This window comes from Salarias fasciatus, chromosome 11 (assembly GCF_902148845.1).
Source record: "Salarias fasciatus chromosome 11, fSalaFa1.1, whole genome shotgun sequence".
In the NCBI taxonomy this organism is placed as follows: Eukaryota; Metazoa; Chordata; class Actinopteri; order Blenniiformes; family Blenniidae; genus Salarias; species Salarias fasciatus.
The window spans coordinates 30,859,441-30,879,832 of record NC_043755.1 but is presented as its reverse complement, the minus strand read 5'-3'; the positions used below and the strand labels follow the sequence as shown (position 1 = coordinate 30,879,832).

Below are 20,392 nucleotides of genomic sequence, written 5' to 3'. Positions count from 1 at the left end.
CCATCAGCATTTTAAAACCAGGTGTTTCCTAATTATCAGTTCGAGTTGAAACACCTGCTGCCTCGTGTAATTCATTACTCACATCTAGATTCAGATCTTTGTTTCAAATGATCAATGGCTGAAGCAGAAACAGATGAACGTGATGGATTATCAATCTGAGGCACTTATGGAATTCCTCTGTTCAATAATGAAGAATTCTGTCTGTGGTTCTTCGTCTGTTACCGGGAGGGAGACGACAAGATCGATGTGTTTTCATCCCGGTGCGTTCAGTAGGGAGAGAGAGACTCGGGGCATGTTGGGCATCATTTAATTCAAAGTACAGAAGCTGGGAAATGTCTTCATTCAGTCAAAAAGTCTGATTGAAAAAGTCTTACTTAGTTCACTAAAGTCTTATTTAGTTCACTGTCCCTGTGTGTTTGGAGGTAGATTATTGTCCCTCTGTCCCTGCAGGTGGACGAAGGAGGCATCAGAGCCCTGCTGGCCGACTCCTGGACCACCTTCATGAAGGCCCGGGTGATGTGCGGCGCAGGAAGCACGCAGCAGCAGTACAACAACATGAAGCAGGCGGTGGTGCTGACTGCTCAGGACAAGCGGACCGGGATCATGTATGGACTCTTCTCTAACGCCTGGTGAGCTGGAATACGTCACATACACATTTTCTCTGCTGGAGTAACTTCACCGGCTGAAGTGCCGTAGACTAAACTGTCAAATATATTATTCCAAAAGCAGTATTACTCACTGTCAACCAGCTTGTCAATGACTTCTTACACAAATCAAGTATATTTGACAGTTTAATCAGGTTAAAAGTAGTAAATAAAATACAATATGTGCTGACTATGTGAAACCAGGTCAATGGAAACACTGTAGACTGAACAGGTCCACACATGTCCCGACATCCATATGCAGGAATGATACTCAGAACCGATGGCTATTCTGGGAAATGCACACTGTATTCGTACTTTGTTGAATCAAGCGGTCTCTTTCATGCTTTCAACATTGCTGGGAGAACTTATAGTATTACACACACACACATCAAATTCAACAGGAACAAAACATTTGTACATACAAAGCACGAACGCACAAATCAAAGTACAGCACACAAACAGTGATATACAGGAACAAATAATTTGTCCAAATAACTTCTCCTATAGCTGCTGCATTCTGCATGTTTTTACAAATAATCAAAGTGAAGTGGAGAGCAGGCATTTCGATTAAAATAGCTGAATGTTTGGCAACATAATAGTTTAAAAACTCTAAATGCACCTAATTCCTCATGGCACAATAATGTAGGAATAACAACGTAACTGGCAGCCGCCCACCCACACAGCAGCAGACTGTACGAGCCCCAGAACGCACCTGGGTGATGCCCGCTTGATCCAACCTTCAAAGACGGCCTGCTGTCGCTGTCAGTTTAACTGGAACAGTGGTTTTCTGTTGCATCTGTCAAACGGCGCTCACCGGCTATGCAAATCACATGTCAGCGATATCAGCTGTCACGCTGACAACGCCAGAGCAAAACAAATCACCGTTTTCCATGTGGAGGAAAAAAAAATGTGTTAATGAGTTATTATCGGCTTAAATTAGACTTTATTTGAAAACAAGTGCTTTAAAGTCAGATCTGCTGATGTTTTGTTTCAAGCACAGAAATCACTGCGTGACCTTGTAGCTACGATACATCCGAGGTTCAGCATTAACGGGGCGCTATTGCTGTATATTTTTATGTAAAGCTGTTAAGCTATCGAGCATGATTTAACGCGAACAAAAAGTCATTAGAGATTTAAACACTTGCAATTATTGGCTCCCGCCCTGATAGGGAGAAATGGCTGTTTAATTCTGGTCCTTTAAAGCTAGAACATCCACACAGTAATATACAGTATGAACAGCAGCTGATTGAAGAATTAATTACATTCTGTCTATTTTTAATTATAAATACTGTTTTTCAGGGGTAAAACAGTCATTTGTGCCTATTCCATCGAAGACATCGACCGAGCCTTTTCCACATCCAAGCTGAAGGGCTACAGCAGTCCATTCATTGGCAGCCGCCCTGGGATGGTAATAAAATCCAAAAAGTCTTTTTAATGTTTGTGTCACAGTCTTAAAAAAAAGAAAAAACATGTGCTAATGCATGAGTCAGGCTTTATTTCAGTGAGGAAAAGGTTGAAGTGCTATTTCTGAAAGCCGCGCGTTGATAAAAGCAAAGCTCTCTCTCCCTCCGAGGGCGTTTTCAAGCTGATCACGTAACTTCTCCCCCTTCAGTGCGCCCGCAAAAACCCGGCGACGGCGGAGAGCCCCAACAACATCAAGAACCTGGGGGTGATCAGATACCACCCCGAGATCGAAGACGTGATCCGGCCGGTCGGCGTGGCGCCGCTCGAACTCCCCACAGACGACCAGATCACGCACGCCGTGGCGGACGTCACGCTGGCGGTCAACGACGAGCACTACAGCGTCCTGTACCTCGGAACGGGTAGGCTGCCTTCAACAGCATAGAGAGAACCAAACATCCACCATGGCTTTACCTCTTCACATCTACATATTATCCACCTTCTATGCTGCTTTGTCCAATTCAAGGATGTCTTCGGTTTTATCCAATCCCAGTTTACTCTGAATCGATCGCCAATCCATCACAGAGCAAACAGAGACACTCACACACTCAGATTAACACCTGCGGAGAAATTCGACTCACCCGTTCAAATATCTGCACCATACGAGGAAATCCTCACACAGAGGAAACGCGTTACCGTCCAGACTTCAACAGGGTGAATTTCTACTGACCTCAACTCCACCATGAGGCCCTCATCCAAAACCCTCTGCAAAGCGAAGAGAAACAGCTCACACATGTCACCAATTCCTGTATTATGTCATTAAAGTACAGGATGGATTGAAGGATGGATGGGTGGAAGGATGGATGGATGTTTCATTAATCCTTCGGGATTCCGTCACTGTCATGGATAAATAAAAGCAATTACAAGAACAAACCGATAAGCATAAACACACTACTGAAGCCAACATACAAAGACTAAGAAGAGTAGAAAAACATGAGCCACAACAAAATAACCAAACAATATCCGTACATTAAGCCTCCTGTAAGTGTTAAATTTCTCACTCGCGGTTTCTGTTGTGTGCACGTGTTGCTTTTCTACCTTCGATCTTGCGACCAAACCGAGCACGGCCCCTTTTTGCTGCTTTATTTAGTTCAGATGTGGCGTCCACGGCGGAGCGAGCTCAAACGCGGCCGTGTGATAAAGTACATGTGCTTCTTTAAAACTGGCAGACTTTTCATTTGGATGCTCAGCTGGTCACCGTCTTTGTCTGCCGCCGGCTTCGCGGCGCTCTTCTGTTGAAAGCAGCCGCCTGCTGCTGGGGAAGCGAGGCTGGTCGCTGCGACCGAGTCCAGCCGCAAATGAGCTGAAAAAACCAGAACTGTGAAGTGAAGAGAGACGGCACAGCTTCGGCCTGCTCAAATTGTGTTCATTTCTTTATTCTTTAAAAAAAAAAAAAAAAAATCCCCTAACAAGCAGAATTTGTTGTTGTGCGTTATCACACTGATGCCCCCTCGCTGCACCTGCTTTATTTTCTCTTGGCTTTGATTAAAAAGCTGCATGCAGCTCGTTGACAGGATTTTCACATATATCAGGACAAGTTAGCAAACAGCGAATACAGAGCCGAGGGCTGCAGCAGCACATCGTGCTCGTTTCCATTCATTTACCACAACCCACAAACATAACTACTAAGTATTATCACAGTCGATGCACAACAAAAAATTGTGTTCAAAATAAGACATTTTAATTAATAATACCAAATATTTCCTTTTTCTGAAATAGATGACAGCCACGCATGAATGAGGATTTTGAATCATCTCTGAACAATATTACTGAACATGAACTTGCAAGGACTCTACAGGTCCAACCACGGACAGTCCGGTTAATAGTATCAAAGCATTGAAAGAATCTGGAGGAACCTTCAAAGGAAAAGGTTATTACTGTTTGCCTCTGGTCTCCAGCCCTGAAATTATACTTTATTTCTTCCTTATCGCAAAAAAGTACGACTTTAACAAAGCTCATTACTTGACCCCCCCCTGTGCGTCGTGGATTTCATTAAGTTGGCTGTAAGATGTCGACCTCGGCTGAATTGAGGTGTCGTCCGCAGACAGAAGGTGACAAACGCACAATCTCTCAGTCGCTGCAGGAACTGGAGGATACGGTGTAAACGAGGCTTCGGCTGCTCCCATTCCAAAAGATATTTCCAATTCCCACCTTTTTTTTCTTCCCGTTTCACCTACATTTCCATCTGTCAGCATGTTGTTGTGTAGTGTTGAGTTTTGTCCGTATTCCGCTGGATGCTAGTTGGTCAGAGTGTGTATCGTATCGTTAAGAATTTATGGGGACTACTACTTATATCCAGACTGCTTATTGATCCAGTGCTTTGATGGCATTACTATCAGTGCTTCATTTTCATTTCTTTTTTGTAATGGTGACATTTTTAATAAAGGGGGGAAAAAAAAGATCTTTTGAACAAATCACCTTTATTAACACTAATGTAGTGATCATTACACTGGACAACAGCAACTATCGGCAAGACTAAACTGTCTGTGGATCATTTGGTTTTGGACCACAAAGAGAGATTAAAAAGTCTTATTTTGAAAATACATCTAAATTTGAAGTAGTTTGAAATGATTTTTACTTTGAAAAATGCTTCACCTCTGTCTGCACTTCTTTCTTGTGCTTAAAACTCCATCAGGTTTTTTTTTTTTTTTTTTTTGAAGCGTTGTTAAGCCTTTGTTAAGCCGTTTCTATCCACTGTCCTACCAGCCTGCGGAAAAATTCAGTTTGAAACCAGTCCATGGTGCTAAACCACAGTTAAAAGGTACCATCAGAGCTTATTGATCCTCTGGTATTTATAAATTTCACCCCGGGGCTCATTTATTACCGGGACTCTGGACCCCATATCTCGGCTGAGAGGTCAGTAATGCTGCCATGAAAGCTAGCAGACAAGCGTTAGCCTCAAAGCCATGCCGCCAGGGCGATTTTGTAAAAAACATGCATAATGTAACAGCTATAGCAGGAGGGGTTTTTTTCCCGGACGTTTCACTGGATTTTGGACCAGAGGGTTTCATTAAAATTGGCTTCAGGTTGAAATTACAGTCATTTTCCCAGACTTGCAGTCCGGCTCACTCAAAGTGGAATTGGGCTGGATGAGGCCCCTGAACTAAAACGTATTTGACACCCCTGCAAAATTCACTTCAACAGAGGCTTTGACACAGATGAGCCCAGATGCTGAAACTAGCCTCACAAACAGAAATCACCTACTGGATTAAAAGATGAAAAGGGAGGCAAAGCGGACCCACAGCTGTCAGACAGCCTTAATCCGACATCAGAAGCCCTGCGATCGCTCTCACGACGTCGCACTGTCCCAACTTCTTTATGGCGTTAAAAAAAAGACAATATTCTGCTTGATAAAATAGTAAAATGCCTAATTTCCTACATATGTGTTATCAAAGCCGTAGATTAATGTGTTCCATCTTCAGATTTGACACATCTTCCCAATCTTTTTGGAATCATGTGTGGAATTTAAGCATTGTGCAGTTAAAGTGGTGGAAAGTGGCACAACGTCGAAGTCTTATTCTGCACCAATTCCATTTCTCACAATTTCCGGCCTACACAAGGTTGTTTCTATTTGATGAAAGCAGTAATTCTGAGCCGCGGCTGTTGCCCATAGCAGTTACTCCAAAAATTGCGTTGTGCCTCGGGGAGATTACTATGGCAACCTTCGCAAGTCATATGCTCATGTGTGGATGAGTGTCTCACCACTCTGAAGTTCACTCAAAGAAGAGAGAGTGTCATCTCTCAGAGTGCGCTGTGTGTGTGTGTGGCTGTCATTCACCAGGGCTTTTCTGGGTTGGGGTGTATTTTTAAAACACTCAACCACAAAAAAAAAAAAACCCAATGTGGTGTTAAAGAAGAAACGTTGATGGCCGCTCGCTGTGGGTTTTACAAACTGTGTCAGTAAAAGGAGAAAGCTATGAACAGCCATGGGTCTCTGTGGTGGCCTAAAAAGAAACTGGAGCGCAGTCACACTGGCAGCCGAGGCCGGAGGAACAGGGAACAGGTCGTACTGGAGAGCCGCCGCTCCGCCATATTCAACAGCAGGAATGTTACAGAGTGTGTGTCTTTTTATTTATTTTCCTCTTGAACAAGTCAGTCTGAGCTTTACGCTTCCTTTCTGGTCTCCTCTGTTGGATTTCCTGCTCAAAACTGCATCACCTTCACTTCATGGCACCGTCTATAAATATTCACATCTTGTTACAAGTCAAGCTCATCAATCTGCATAATTAATTTCAAGCATGCTCTCATATCCGTGCAAATGATGGCAAAATGCTGCGTTTCTGAGATGATTCAGTCTGGAGTGATTGAGGCCGACGTACAGCTGATGCTGATGGATCCTTCCAGTCTGAACCGATGAAGAGTGGAAGGGTTGAGGCAGAATCCGCCTCGACACAGGCGTGTCGGGAAGCCCTGGGACATTACTCTTCCCCAGTGACGGAAAGTCCTATAAATATCTTTCACAAAGACAAAGTTCAGAGAAAGCGCCGTCAATCTTTGTCCAAGAAGAAGTAATGTCTGCATGTTAGCTACGAGAGCCAAACAATCAATATTCCTGAAGAGGACGACCTCGGGGAGCAGATTAAGCTCAGACTCATGCTTCACTGAATGAGCTTGTTGCTTCTTATTTCTTTTCCGAGGCCAGTTTAATTCATTCTGGCAAAAATATCTATTTAATGGGTTTATTAAATTTAGGTTCCATTTCCTCGTTTGAACAAAAAATGATTCATTTTTGAGTTTTCGTTGTTGAGAACAATACGTGAGAACAACACACAAGAAACATGAACAACATCGAGTCCACAGATATTTGTAAGGAAACAAGACCGACTTGAATTGTAATTACGGTGGTTATAAACTTGAAAATGGAGAATATGGACTGGGTACTAGATAATGCAGTTATAGTCCATCACCTCAGCATGTGCAGAGGAGTTCTTTAATACAGCAGTGGTGCCATGAGTAGCATCAGTGCTTCTGCTGTCGACGCAGAGACAGAGCCCGAGCGTTAAAAAATAAATAAAAACATGCATGCAGCGCCAGAGTCTGAGAAATTTCAGTGAGTTCAGTTTTTAGTAGCTGTGAACACTGCTGTCTTGTAAACAGACCCCCAAAACACAACTAAGTTTTGCTTTTTCACTTGAAAATGTTGTGGAAACTCTCAGGTTGTGGAAGAACTAATGAAAATCATGAGCCGACCAGTTAACTAGTCACACAACCATAAATTAGCTCAATGACAAACCATTCCCATTTAAAAGTTTATTTTTGCCCCGCCGTCTTGTGTGAAGCCCATGTCTACCTTAGAAAAACATGGTCCGATTGTCTGCTTGTGCAACGCACCTCAGCTTGCAGATTTGAGAAGATAAAAAAAAAAAAAAATAAGATAAAGAACGTTTTTTTCCAAGAGGTGTCTGTGTTCATATTAGGGATACACAATGCAGAACAGCAGAACGCATCAATCTTTCAACATTAGATAAGAAATACATCAAAAACTGCTTGAGCTGAGAAAGATTGGTAAAATGGGTTTAAAACAATCGGTCTTCCAGAGTGGAGAAACTGAGCACAGGACGGCAAATAGGATTTGAAATGAAGCATTTTTTAATTGTTTATGATGGTTTTGTGTTCACCTTTTTTCAGTTGACTGAAACCCCGATACACATCGTTTTTAAGTGAAAACGCAGAACTGTTCTGAGTCTATTTCTACGACAGCACTGCTCAAAGTCGCTGAAACTGACACTTTTTGAAAATGGCTCCGAGCGGGTTGAACTTTTCAGAAAACGCTTTGACTCTGCGTCGAGGGTGGAAACGCTGCTTCTGGAACAGGTTCACAATAATATCGACAGCATACTGTTCTCTGGGTGGATGTGTGTGGTTTCATTACCAAAAACAAAAAAAGGCAGCTCGTTTTCAGAGTTTCTGCCATCTCCATGACAACACCGTATTGTGTAAATGTTAAACTTTTCTGTCGCAAAAATGTAAAACATTGAATCTCAGTGAACCCATGAAGTAAAAATGAGGTTCATGAACATTTATATACGGTTTATACATTTTTTTCATGTTTTTTTTTACTCTTTTTTCTTACCTATCTGGTAATACTGAGTTGTAGACATGCACCTGTATTCTCCTGTCCTCCACGTCTTTGTATTTCTGTGCTTTATGGAAATATGTGTCTTTTGTTGTGTGCTCAGCTGGTTGATGTGAACCCTCTTCAAACACTCGAGGGCTGAAGTAGAGTGAACAGACTCTTGCCGCTGCGCAGAAGGGCACCTTGATGGCGGCTGCTCGAAAGGCGGAAGCATTATTCATCCAATTTATTCTTATCTAATTTCCGCACCCACACAGGCGCACATTTTATTTATTCAAGTCACACTTGTTTGGCAAAGCGATGTATACGGACTCCAAAGAAGCTCGGTTTAAAAAGTTGACCTAGAACAGACTGACAGAGTGGTTCCACGCTCCTAATTAGCTTAATACTGAATCGCATATTCAGAGTTCAAAACCCGACTAACTGGTCTCGTTGGGACTCCGGTGTAATACTGACAGAAAGCAGCACTTCATGACGGAGTGGATTTTTATGTCTTTTGATCAAAAGCCAATTGAGCGGGATGTATGCATCCTTATGCAACCAGCTAATGTCTGTCATATCTGGATCTTCTCTTACCCAGTGTACTGCAGCTGCTCCCTGAATGTATGAGGATGTGCTTCTCTGATTATTTTACTATTGGTGGTCTGAGCTCTTTCTACAGCCACTTTTTGGTGGCCTTTTGGTTGGTGCCACATGTCTTCCAAAGCATGGCAGCTTTTTGATGCCCCAGTTAACGCTATTTAAAGCCTCCTTTATGGGTCACCTCGTGATTGTTGTTGTCACTTGTGGTCAGGGCATGTCTTCGAGGGGAACTCCACCAATTTTATTTATGAAAGTGTGTTTGTAGGTCATGCTCAGTGTGACTGTATGCATAAAAATAAACACATGACAGAGGGCTGTCTGGACACAAGTAATACCATGTCCCCAGCCAGTTCAGCTAAAAAAAAAAATTGATGTTTGTATGCAAAACAGGGATCTAGGGATAAAGAGAACTATCCTCATCAACCCTCTGGAGCGCATCACTAATCTCTTCTTGAGTGTACAGGTATTAGGCTGCATTTGCTGCTGGGAATAAAAGAAATCTAAAACTCAGTCGCTGTTGAGTGGAATTGTAATTATGAAGGTGCTACTTTTGGACAAGCAGGAAGACCATTAAAAGATATATTGATTTCATTTTCTTGGTTCATTTAAATCCCAATTTAAGAGCATCATTGCGTAGAGTTTTTTTTTTTTCTTCTTCTTCTTAGCTTAGCTGATTTTACCGTCAGCTATTCCTGAGCAAGGTGGATACAAGTGTGGAAAATACAGAAAAGAAACCCGTCTCTGCTTGTCCTGTGATGGACTGGACACCCACCCTGGGTGTACCTGCCTGTCCCCAGAGTGATCTAGGATGGACCCCAGTACCCTGCAACCCTGAACTGGATGGAGAAGCAAAGATAAGACACATGGATGGATTGAAGTACTTCAGAAAAAACCACCAAGGAGGAAAAAGAGATCGTGGGCCTTTTCAGGGTCAGTGAAGTCGACTAGTTAGTCTGTGATTCAGGGGATTGTTGGAGCTGGAACCAAAGAAGTGGCAGTGGTGAGGGATTTCTTTTGCCTTTGGCAGCTCACTGACAGACTGATCACCAGAAGACGTAAAGCTGCTTGGACCATTTTGGTCACAGCTGAGAACGGCCCCTGGCAGTCGGGGAAAAATGACACTTTCTAATTCAGTTTGTTTAAGATGAAATCCTATTTTGTGGAACACTTGAGGCAGCCCCAGATTAAAAGTTGATGAAGCTGACTGACACCAGGTCAGTGACCACTTGACATCTGGACAAATGAATAATTCGAGCTTACAGTGAAGAGACAGATCTTGTTAGGGGAATATCTTCCAATCATCTGCCTTCTTTCCTACTTCATACACTTGGGTTTGTCATAGCAATGTGTAAAGAAGCTGAGGCATTTTCTGGATAACTTCATCCAACTCATCTGGGGTTATCCTGAGTTACTTCCAGATTAACTACGGTGTATAATCTCTTAGCCACTCGTGACCCCTGGGCTGCTCCCAGTTGGACATTCCTGGTAAATCTGTAATGGGAGGTGACCAGAGGGCATCTGTATCAACACTTCAAATGGGTTCCCTCAGAGTGGAGGGGTAATGGCTTCACTTTGAGTCTCTCTCACCTGGTCAAAGGTCTCTCTTTATCAGGAGGATTGAGGCCAGACTCGTTTTTTTCTTTTTCTCGACATACCTTCAACAAAGCTTGGCTTTACAGCTCAGCCCCCGTCTTTACAACCAGCACGACTCCAACTACTCCAATTACTGTCACCTACTGGAAGAGAATACAGTGTCGTGATCCCTCCTGCTGTCGCTCGAGAATCTGGATTCCTCCACTAAGGGTTAGTTCTCCTCCTCCAGCTGGTTCTATCAGCTGTAGTCACACTTCGAGGCACTGATCTCAATCGCAGCTGTTTCATACTCGGTGTTGAACTTGTACCCGTGTGAGTTGGAGGCCCTTATGGACTCGAGCCAGTAGGACAACATCATCTGCAAAGAACAGAGACCTCACTCCCTTTGAGCTTCCTACAAAACGCCACCCCGGAACTCTACTTTGCCTTAGCATCCAGTCCATGAATATCTCAAACTGAAGAGATAACATGCAGTCTTTAGGGAGTCAGGGTTTTTCAACAATTACTTTAAATAATCCCTCAATTAATGTGTTTCCTTTTGGCACTTGATGTAGCAGTCAAAGCATTCAGGAATAAGGTGTTACAGTATAGCTTTGAAAAGGTTGTACACAAGGTGTTACTCGAAAAGAAAGTGTTCTCTCAGCAAAGCTTGCCTGGATAAATATAACTAAAAAACTGAAAAAAGATTCTCTCAGCAGCGTGACGTACGTTCAGCATTGTCACCTCTTTCACCTCAGAACGCGTTGTCACTATCTTTGTGCTGATGCTGTTTTCACAGAGAAGCTGAAAATAACTTTAGACAGGATTAAAGAATCACGTAAGAATAAACCGGATGAAATGAGGAATGTTATCTTTGACGACAGACAAAAAGATTTGAAGTTTATGAAAAGGAGACGCGGCAGTTTGAGGACAAAAGAAGTCCGAGTGACAGCAAGAGCCCGCACGCCTAATTACAAGTCAGAGAGAGCTTCACAGAGGGAGCGTGCATTCAGGAAATGAGGATGTGGGATGAAAAGGTATCACTGCAATCACACTTTCCACAGTGAGAAAAGCTAAATAATCTAAGGTAAAACAAGATTCTTACCGTTGTTCTTTTTAAATCTGTCAGTGCATTCTTTATAAAGGAGGTAATGGTTGCCTTTTCCTCCAGGTACTCTGGTTTCCTCCCACAGTCCAAGAAGCACATGTGAGGTTAATTGGTGACCCTAAGATCTCGTTTACACGACATTTACAATTAAACTCAGTTTTTTGTTTTTTTTTTGCTTTTAAGAAACATTTTACATTTGCACAGCAGCGTTTTGGAAACAATGTCATGGAAACAGAAACGTACTGAAAATTATATAGTTGGCATGCCAGGCACTGTTGGTTTTTGTAATTAAAGCACACATGCATGCAGAGAACAATAAGATATACACATTAGCAATAGAAGAACACAAACATTTGTATGGGCAGAAGACCATGTTGGATTGTTATGTTACGGTGACTCAGCTCTAAAACTACCAAATCCAGGAGAATCCGAGCTCAGAATCATGACACTCTGAAGGCAAACGTTGTTATTGTTCAGCTACTGAGCATGTGCAGAAGAGCTATTTACTGTGGTCACGATGTGCATGCGCAGTAGCTGCATTTCGGAGCATTTTCAAAGAAGTTTCACCTTTGGAGCTGCTTTCAAAAAGTTGTGGTTTCACTCAAAAGGCAACAAAAGTTTTTACTTTTTTATTTGGAAACATGGAAACGGGGTCTAATTTGCCCCCAGGTTTGAGTGTGTGTGCGATTGTTTGCTCTGTGGGTGGATGGATGAATGGATATGGTTGCCTTGTGTCCACTGATAAGGTTGAGTTTTTTTCACTGGTGATGCAGTTGGCGGCCTGTCGGTCTCGTACAGTAATCTCAGCAAAGTGACGGCTCATGGCTAGAACAGCGACTCATCAATTTTTCAAACTCCAGCAGCATGCAAGACAGAACTATTGACTAACAACAATAAAGCAGAACAATGGCACAGTGAACTCCCGCCGGTTCCTGTCTACTGGACCTTTCTGGATCTGGAAACAGGAAGCTCGTGACACATTATATCAGTTGGACTGAATGACTGCTGGAGCCAAGATCCACACAGGCGTGATGTTGAGGCCGCGCCACATGCTCGTCTGTGCAGCACTTCGTTTATTTTATTCATTTTGAAAACACAAACAGACACAAGTTCCAAAAGATGACTAACTGGCTAGCAGAGGCTGACTATTGGGTGGCAGGAAGCTGGAGTGGTTTGCACTGCCGCCTCACAGCAAGAAGGTCTGGGTTTGAATCCAGGCTGGAGATTTCATGTTATTCATTGGTGCCATTTATTTCTATACAGCAAACAAATCTGCCAGTTTATGGAAATCAAACTAAGGCTCCGCTTACATGACAACATTTCAAACAAAAACACATTACTTATGTGTTTCTGTTTCAGAGAAGTTTCATGTTTACACGGCAACGTTTTGAACGATCTCCGTTTACACAAAAAACAGCAGAAACACTGAAAATCATGTAATTAGCATTCCAGGCTAGGAGTTAGTGCAATTTGTTGTTTTTGTAATGAAATCCCACACACATGCACAGAAAGAACAATACAGAGCACGGACATTCCTATGGACAGACAAACAAGTTGGATTATTATCACAGTGACTGTCAAGTATTTAAAACTACCAAGTCCAGGAGAATCTGGGCTTTACACCAAGGTGAAGTGATTCACAATAACCCAGGATGCCATCATTTTAACTCTATATATACAGGCTGGATTTGAAGGCTTTACCAAAGCTCAGCCTTTAAACTTCACCTCCTCATCAAAAACCTGCTCACAGACCTTTTCCTCGGTTTTCTTGTTTGTTTATTTTTTCCCCTCTATCGTAAGTGGTACTGTGCTTTTGGCACTATCCACTGAAGTTGAGAAACTACAGTTACACAATCTTTATCTGCAGAGGAGAAGCTTTTTCCTTTAGCAAATCGTGTTGAGGGAAAATCTGAACACTCTAATCCGCCTTCTTGCATTTGGCCTGGCACCGTGCCTCAAGAGTGGAAACTGTCCAAGTCAAACCGTGCATAAGAAACAGGAGGAAATGTACAGGCTGCAGCCGAACAACAAGAAAGCAGTCAACTTCCATCCAAAAACATGTAACACCAAGAAAGTGTCAAGAGAAAATGAGGGATCATCTGTATTTACAATTATTTTTAATTCCCCACAGAACAAGGCAAAGTACTCAAAGTCCTTCATACCAGTGAAGAGGTCTTCATCATATCTCAGTACTCTCTGTTTCACAATGAGGGACCTGTTCTCAACATGGCCATCGACTCCCAAAAGGTATGAAACATCCCACATAAAAATAGTTTTTAGGAAGTGTCTACTTTCGAAGTAGCTCATGCATGGACTCATTTCTCAGCATCACTCCGAGACGACATGTTGATTTCACAGATGTTCCAGGTGAAAGAACGCATTCCTGCAGACTTGTTTGATGTGGGAGTTGAATTAGAAGTCTTGGTCGAAAGTAACTCCCAGCTGACTCACAGTGGTGCTGGAGGTCAAAGTAATAACATCCAGTGTTACTACGGGTTTAGATCATTTGTCAGATATTTTGGGCCAAATATAATAATTACTTTATCTGAGTTCAGAAGCTGACAACTCAAGTTCATCCATTCTTCTAAGTCTTTAAGACAAGCTTCTAGTTTGACAAGTTCATCTTTATAATCTGGTTTCATAGATGAATAGATCTGTGTATCATCTGCATAACAATGGAAGTTAATGCACTGCTCCTTGATGATATTCCCTACAGGAAGTATGTATAATGTGAAGAGTACAAGCCCGGACACAGAACCCTGCGGAACTCCATTTTTAGCTTTAGTCTGAGCTGAAGAGTCACCATTAACCATTGATGAAGTTGAACCTGTCTGAAAAATGATTGAAATCTGATCCAGAATTGATGTACTAATCCAAAATGTTAACAATCTAGTTGGAATCGGCTCTCATAGACATGTTGATTCAGATAAAGTCTACTATAGTTTAAGTATAGCCTACATGAAGTATGTAGATAAGGGTTAACTAATTAATAAATCATTTTCAACAGGGGTGGGGTTAATATTGTTTATGTGTTCGTTTCTTTTTCATCATATTCATATTCCCTTCTTAGGGAAGCTGTTGTTCTGCAAACCCACTATGGAAAAAATGCATATTTTGCATTTATCATCGACTATGAACAACACCAACAATGACATTCAGTCCAACTTCTGCTTATCATTTTTAAATAATGCGTTAGTAACCATGTATTCATCAACTATGTATCATCCATTGGTTTCACAACCTATATTCAGACATTTGATTTGTTGAGGTACTATTTCATTTATTTGAGGTTTTGTCATACTGTAATTAATATGTAGAATATCGTGAATAACAAAAACAAAATATTTAATTCCTCTCAAATATTGTTGACCATCTGAATATGTTTGGACTCATTCTGATGTATTCCAGTAATATGAGTGTTCCACACTGAGCCACATCGTGTCCTCCGTAGGGACACCTCTACGTCGGCACGGCGATGGAGATCCAGCGGCTGCCGCTGGCTGACTGCGGTCGCTATGGCGACACATGCAGGGAGTGCATCCTCTCCCGAGATCCGTACTGTGGATGGGACAAGGCCAGGAGGAAGTGCATCACCATCCCGCCTGGATACAACATCACGACTGGGTATGACTAGACGAGACGTCACCGCCGCAGCACTATTGGCTGTTTTTGAAAGCGTGGAGATGTTATTCATTAGACATACTAAAGAGGCTCCATCAGTACTTGCCTGTTTTATAATGCAAGGACAGGGTAATAGTTCACACAAAAGTAGAATGAAAAACGCATTTAGACGGTAAAACTGAGATTAATTATTAAAGCAGTGGAATACAACTGGGTTCAAATTACCTTGAGCAGTAAACATCAACAAATACCAAAATGACAGCAAATTGATGCTAAAAACTTGATTAAAATGTATTCAACATGTCAAGTGAAGCTAGAAGAATAAGTAATAAAGAAGCAAAGTGTAATAAAACACCCAGAATTCAAAAACATAGATCCAAGATAATTCAAGGACAAATCTAAAATGAAGCTGATCAAATAAATTCTTTTGTCTCCCTTTACCCCTTTTTTTCCCTAAAAAAAATTAGAAAAAAGAATTATATGAAATGAAAAAGTAATTTGAATTTAAAAGAAATACAATAAGAGCAAACTTCAGAAAAAAACTGAAACCTAAACTCCTTATGCAAAAGAGCGCCACTTGCAGGCCTTGAGCGTAATGCAGCTTAGTGAAACACTCGTCCCTGTGGCTCTCGTGCACGGAAGAGGGGAACTTCTTCCTCGCTCTTTTAGTAGCGCTCGAGTAAGATTTAAGTTTCTTTTACCTGGTGGAGTCTGTGCTGGAGCTGCAGTGCTAGAAGCAAGTCTTACTTACTTTCTGGAAGATCCTGCTCAGTTGTTGCTCACTAAACAACTGGCGGAGTAATGGCGGACAAAACAAAATCCAATTAAATCAGGCCAGCCGGAGCGCGCATTACGTCATTCCTTTCAAATTCTCCCCCAAAGAATTGTGGTGCCGTACCGGCACTGCAACTTTCAAGTGACAATTTAGCGCTGTTAGCGGTACTTGTAATGAATATGTCAGGGCACATTGTACACGTCATTAAAAATGCGTAACTTATTTATGGTGGAAAATAAGTATTTTTAATGTTGAAAAACTCCTTAATGCACCTTTAAAGAGAAAATGAAATCCAGTCCGTGACAGACATCAATTTCCCTCCGGGATGGAGGTCAGAGTCCTTAGCAGCCAGCACAGCGGTTGCTGAGGACGCATCGGGGCGACAGCTGTGCAGAGGAAGCCGTCAGGAAGCATGTAGAAACAAACAAACTGCAGATCACATCCATAAACCGAGTGGAAACTATGAGCATAAAGTGTATATTTGTCTCCAGAGAAGCATTGTGCAAATGACAATACAGAGATTTCTCCAATCTATCGATTTTTGTTTTGTTTTTGTGGTTCATATTGTGGCTTCTGATCTGTTTCAGAAACTATTTCAAAGAACTTGTTCTATTTTGAAAACCAAGCTGAAGTCAGTCAATGCAGAGAATTGCATTTGTGATGAAATGTACCTATTTAGAGAAACTCGCTCCGCTAAAAAAAAAAAAAAAACTGTCAGTCTGTCGTTATTTGGCCACTAGGGGGCGCTTGATTTTAAAACGTACCTCATGGTGATAATTTGAGGTGTGAATTAATGACCACTGTGGTCGTTTGAGTTGGAGGACTTTTGTGAATGAACTCTGGATGTCTTTAGTGAAGGAATTGTCTCTGCATGTTTTAATTTAAATTACAAACCGTAGGTTGGTGCAGTGACTCATTTGTAAAACCATATAACGCTGCTAATTTGTCATCTCTGTTATTTCTCCTGCAGGGCTCTCATTCAGAACCTGGAACATTCCAACTCCTCGGTTTGTGGGGAAGCTGCTGGTGAGCTCTTATCTGCCTGCTCCCACTCTCACTGTATCTTAATTAAACCAAAACAGGAAGCTTTCCGAGCAACTACACTAAAAAGATTATTATCATATAATTGAGCAGAGTCCAAAAACCCACAAGGGCAGTTTATTTATAGATCTATGCATATATATATATATATATATGATGTCCTGGCCTGTTTCAGAGCTCAAAACCCAGCTTTAACCTCACTTAATCATGGCAATTACTGCTCTCTGAAGACAAGGCTATCTTCACAAGTGATCTGCTTTTCACACTGCATTTCTTTCAGGTTGTGTCACTGGTGCCTGTAGACACAAGATTCATTAGATATTCCTAGAAAACACCACCTGAAAATGATTATACCCACTGCTTTTGTATATTTAATTGACGCCTTGCAGCGAAAGAATCATAAGGATAGCAATTACACACGTATGAAACATCTCTATGTCGTCTTTAGTTAGTATTATCTACAATGGAGCAGTGGAGAAAAACAACAAAAGCTGATCCAGACAAGTATTTCTTATTGTCAGGTAATCTGCCTCTCTGGCTGCACAAACTGTGCTGCCTGCCAGCTTTTTCCACTACACCCGATATGCCGTTTACAGTGTGGGCTTTTAAAATTCATAGTTCTCATTTATTTATTTTCAACAAGTCATCCCAAGAGAGAAGCTGGTTGCTCATTTTTAGTCGCCAGCCATTCATCTAGCCGGGATGACGATTGATTTTATTAGCTGTACCTATCAGGCGGAGTGGTTCAACGACAACGCCGCCGCTCTGTGAGGAAAATCAGTCTTCAGTGGTTTGACAGTCGCCTACATTATCCATACATTAATAATCCACCTCGGCGCTATGGCAGACTGTGAGTACATTAGCATCCTCAGCCCAGAGCGGTGGGCGGAGGATTACACAGCATCTCAGGTAACATTGCTGAGACAGTCAATGTCTCTTGAATAAATGGAACTCAGACTAACCTGGCATTAGCACAGCTTTCATGACCGCTCTCATGACGTGTGTCAGCGTTTTCCTGACACAACCTGAAAGGTCAGTGAAGATGAATGCAACACGTCTGCACGCCTGTGAACAACTTCATTGTGAATAACTTGATCAAAACAGTGGTTTGCACTCTTGTTTCAGCAGAGAAATTTGATTTCTAGGATTTGGGGTGGTGTTTTCGTGTGGAGTTTGCATGTTCTGCCTGCGCATGTGTGGATTTTTTTCAGCTACTCTCACAGTCCACAAACAGGCCTGTTAAATGACAACTTTCAAAATGAAAACACAGTTTCAGAAATGTTTTCCGTTTACCCAGCGATGTTTTGAAAAGGAAGCCAGTTTAAACAAGAACGGTAGAAATTCTGAAAGTGCTGTTGGCACGTTGGGCCCCTGGTGGGTGCTATTGGTTGTTTCTGTAATGAAGCCACATATGCATGCATGCAGAGAATAGTAAGGTGTAAAAATTAACAATGGTAGAACGTAGACATCCGTATGGAGAAGCGAGTTGGATTGTTATTACGGTGACTGTCTACTCTAAGACTACCAAGTTCAGGAGACTCTGGACTGAGAGTCATGAAACTCTGGAGGCAATTACGATTCTTATTATCCATCGACTCGTGTATGTGTGGAAGAATTACTTAGTATCACCGTGGTGCTCATCGCAGTAGCAGCGTTTCAGAAAAGCTGTACTTTCCATCACTCACACAGAGTCAGACAGTTCTCAAAAATTCCACCTTGGGGATAGTTTTCAAAAAGTCGAGTTTTCATTGACACTGTTGTGTAAACGGACAAAAAGCACAACAAAAGTTTCCCTCTACAACGTCGTCACACAAACAGGGCCTCGGTCTTCATTTCCGGTCCTCCACTCCGGCCCTCGAGGCTCTCAACAGTCTCTTAAATTTGTCTTTTTTATTCCAACCAAGCCAGAAGCTGAAGTGTAATCACCTAACATTACTGTGGGAAATCTTATGATTGGATTATCCCACCAGGGGCCTCGATGGAAAAAAAATATATATATCTGCTGGTTGATTCAAACCCTATCAAAGAAGCTCTATGCCAGACAGGTAATAATGTGGAGCTTGCCTCAGGGTCTTCTCCTTTAAGTTGATAGGGAGATTGGGTGAATATTCCCACACAAATTTACAATTGATCAAATAAACCAACACAATTTATGATGAACATGAGGACTTCAGAGCCTTTGGGGTCCCTGAACATCTGGGGCCCAAAGCTATAATCCTACTTTGGCAAAGATCCATCAAACAGTGCATAGCGTTCAGATTAATAAATACAAAGAAATGAGCTTAGTTGTATTTATCAGGCGCCTACAGGGGAAACAGTAAAGCATTTACAATTAAGAGAGAAAAATCATTATTTCCTCCTCTCTCCAGCTCTGAAGTTGCGTAAAACTTCCCCCAGAGAAGTGGTGGTGCCGTTCAACACCTCCGTCTTTCTGCCCTGCCCCGTGCGCTCCTTCCACGCCACCTACCGCTGGGAGAAGGACAACTGCGTGCTGAACTACCCCTGCCTCTTCTCCGGAGACTTCTGCGTCCTGGGGCCGGCGGTCGACACGCCCCTGAAGGAAGGCGTCTTCCGCTGCATGGCCACCGAGGACGGGTTCAAGGTGGAGGTCATCTCCTTCAGGCTGAAGAACGACGGCGGGCTGCTGGCCGCCTCCCTGGCCTCCACCCTGGGGCTGTCGGTGCTGCTCGCTCTCACCACCCTGTGGCTTCATTAACTGCAGCTATCACTAATGCTAACTCCTCATCCTCCTCCCCGACTGGCTCCCAATGACAGGAAACACGAGGAGCCATTGTTCGGAGGTGAGGTTCGCAGAGCATTGAGGTACATGGTTGGGTTGTTTGGTGAGGCAAAAAACTCTCCTTTTTCTATTTTGTTTTGTAGAGAAAGAGTTCAGAAAATATCAGCGAATAAAGGGTTAAAAATCTATATTTTTTAGCTTCGAGCAACATATCTGCAGTCACAGCTGTCTTAACGAGATCAAAACTGGAAAATACGTCCACGTAAATTAAAGTGACTCGGAGTTACTGTCCGTGAACTGACGTGTCTTGAAAGGGCGAACTTGATTCAACCATTATTAGGTGCTTTGCGAACCTTTCCTCTTTGAGTAAAAAAATTAAAAACATATCCTATGAGTTGGGCAAAAAAACACCAATACCAGGCCAGTTCTTTTTATCATTTCTCTTATTTTAAAATTGACTTGATTGTGCTTATTTGTGGATATGTGAACTTTTAATACCACCCCTCCATCACTCATCTTGTTGAACTTTATCGGTATAGCTCATTAGTACCTAGAGAAATGTCTGGTATTGAGATTTAAAAAGCCTTAACACTTCTGGGACATAAACTCCTAAGCACAATTTTGCAGTCGAGGCAGAATACTGCAGACTCGGTCGGACTTGGCGCTATAATTAGTGCAGCTGAGCCCAACAACATCGCTGGGAGGAAGTGTCAGCGTTCTGACAGGAAGTAGGCGGATGGGCAAGAGCTCATTCTCGAACATCACTGTGTCT

General features: G+C 42.3%; 1 protein-coding gene across 1 annotated transcript in view; it reads left to right on the top strand.

Annotated features, from left to right (window-relative positions):
- LOC115397484 (semaphorin-7A) overlaps positions 1-19,640 on the top strand; it is a 54,761-nt gene extending 35,121 nt beyond the window's left edge. Inside the window, exons 8-14 of the mRNA XM_030103841.1 lie at positions 451-629; positions 1,944-2,052; positions 2,257-2,462; positions 13,570-13,690; positions 14,895-15,067; positions 16,810-16,865; positions 19,250-19,640. Of these exons, the coding sequence (XP_029959701.1) occupies positions 451-629; positions 1,944-2,052; positions 2,257-2,462; positions 13,570-13,690; positions 14,895-15,067; positions 16,810-16,865; positions 19,250-19,596 (1,191 nt within the window). The 3' untranslated portion in view covers positions 19,597-19,640. The remainder of the gene's footprint in view (positions 1-450; positions 630-1,943; positions 2,053-2,256; positions 2,463-13,569; positions 13,691-14,894; positions 15,068-16,809; positions 16,866-19,249) is intronic.
- The last annotated feature ends 752 nt before the right edge of the window (positions 19,641-20,392 follow it).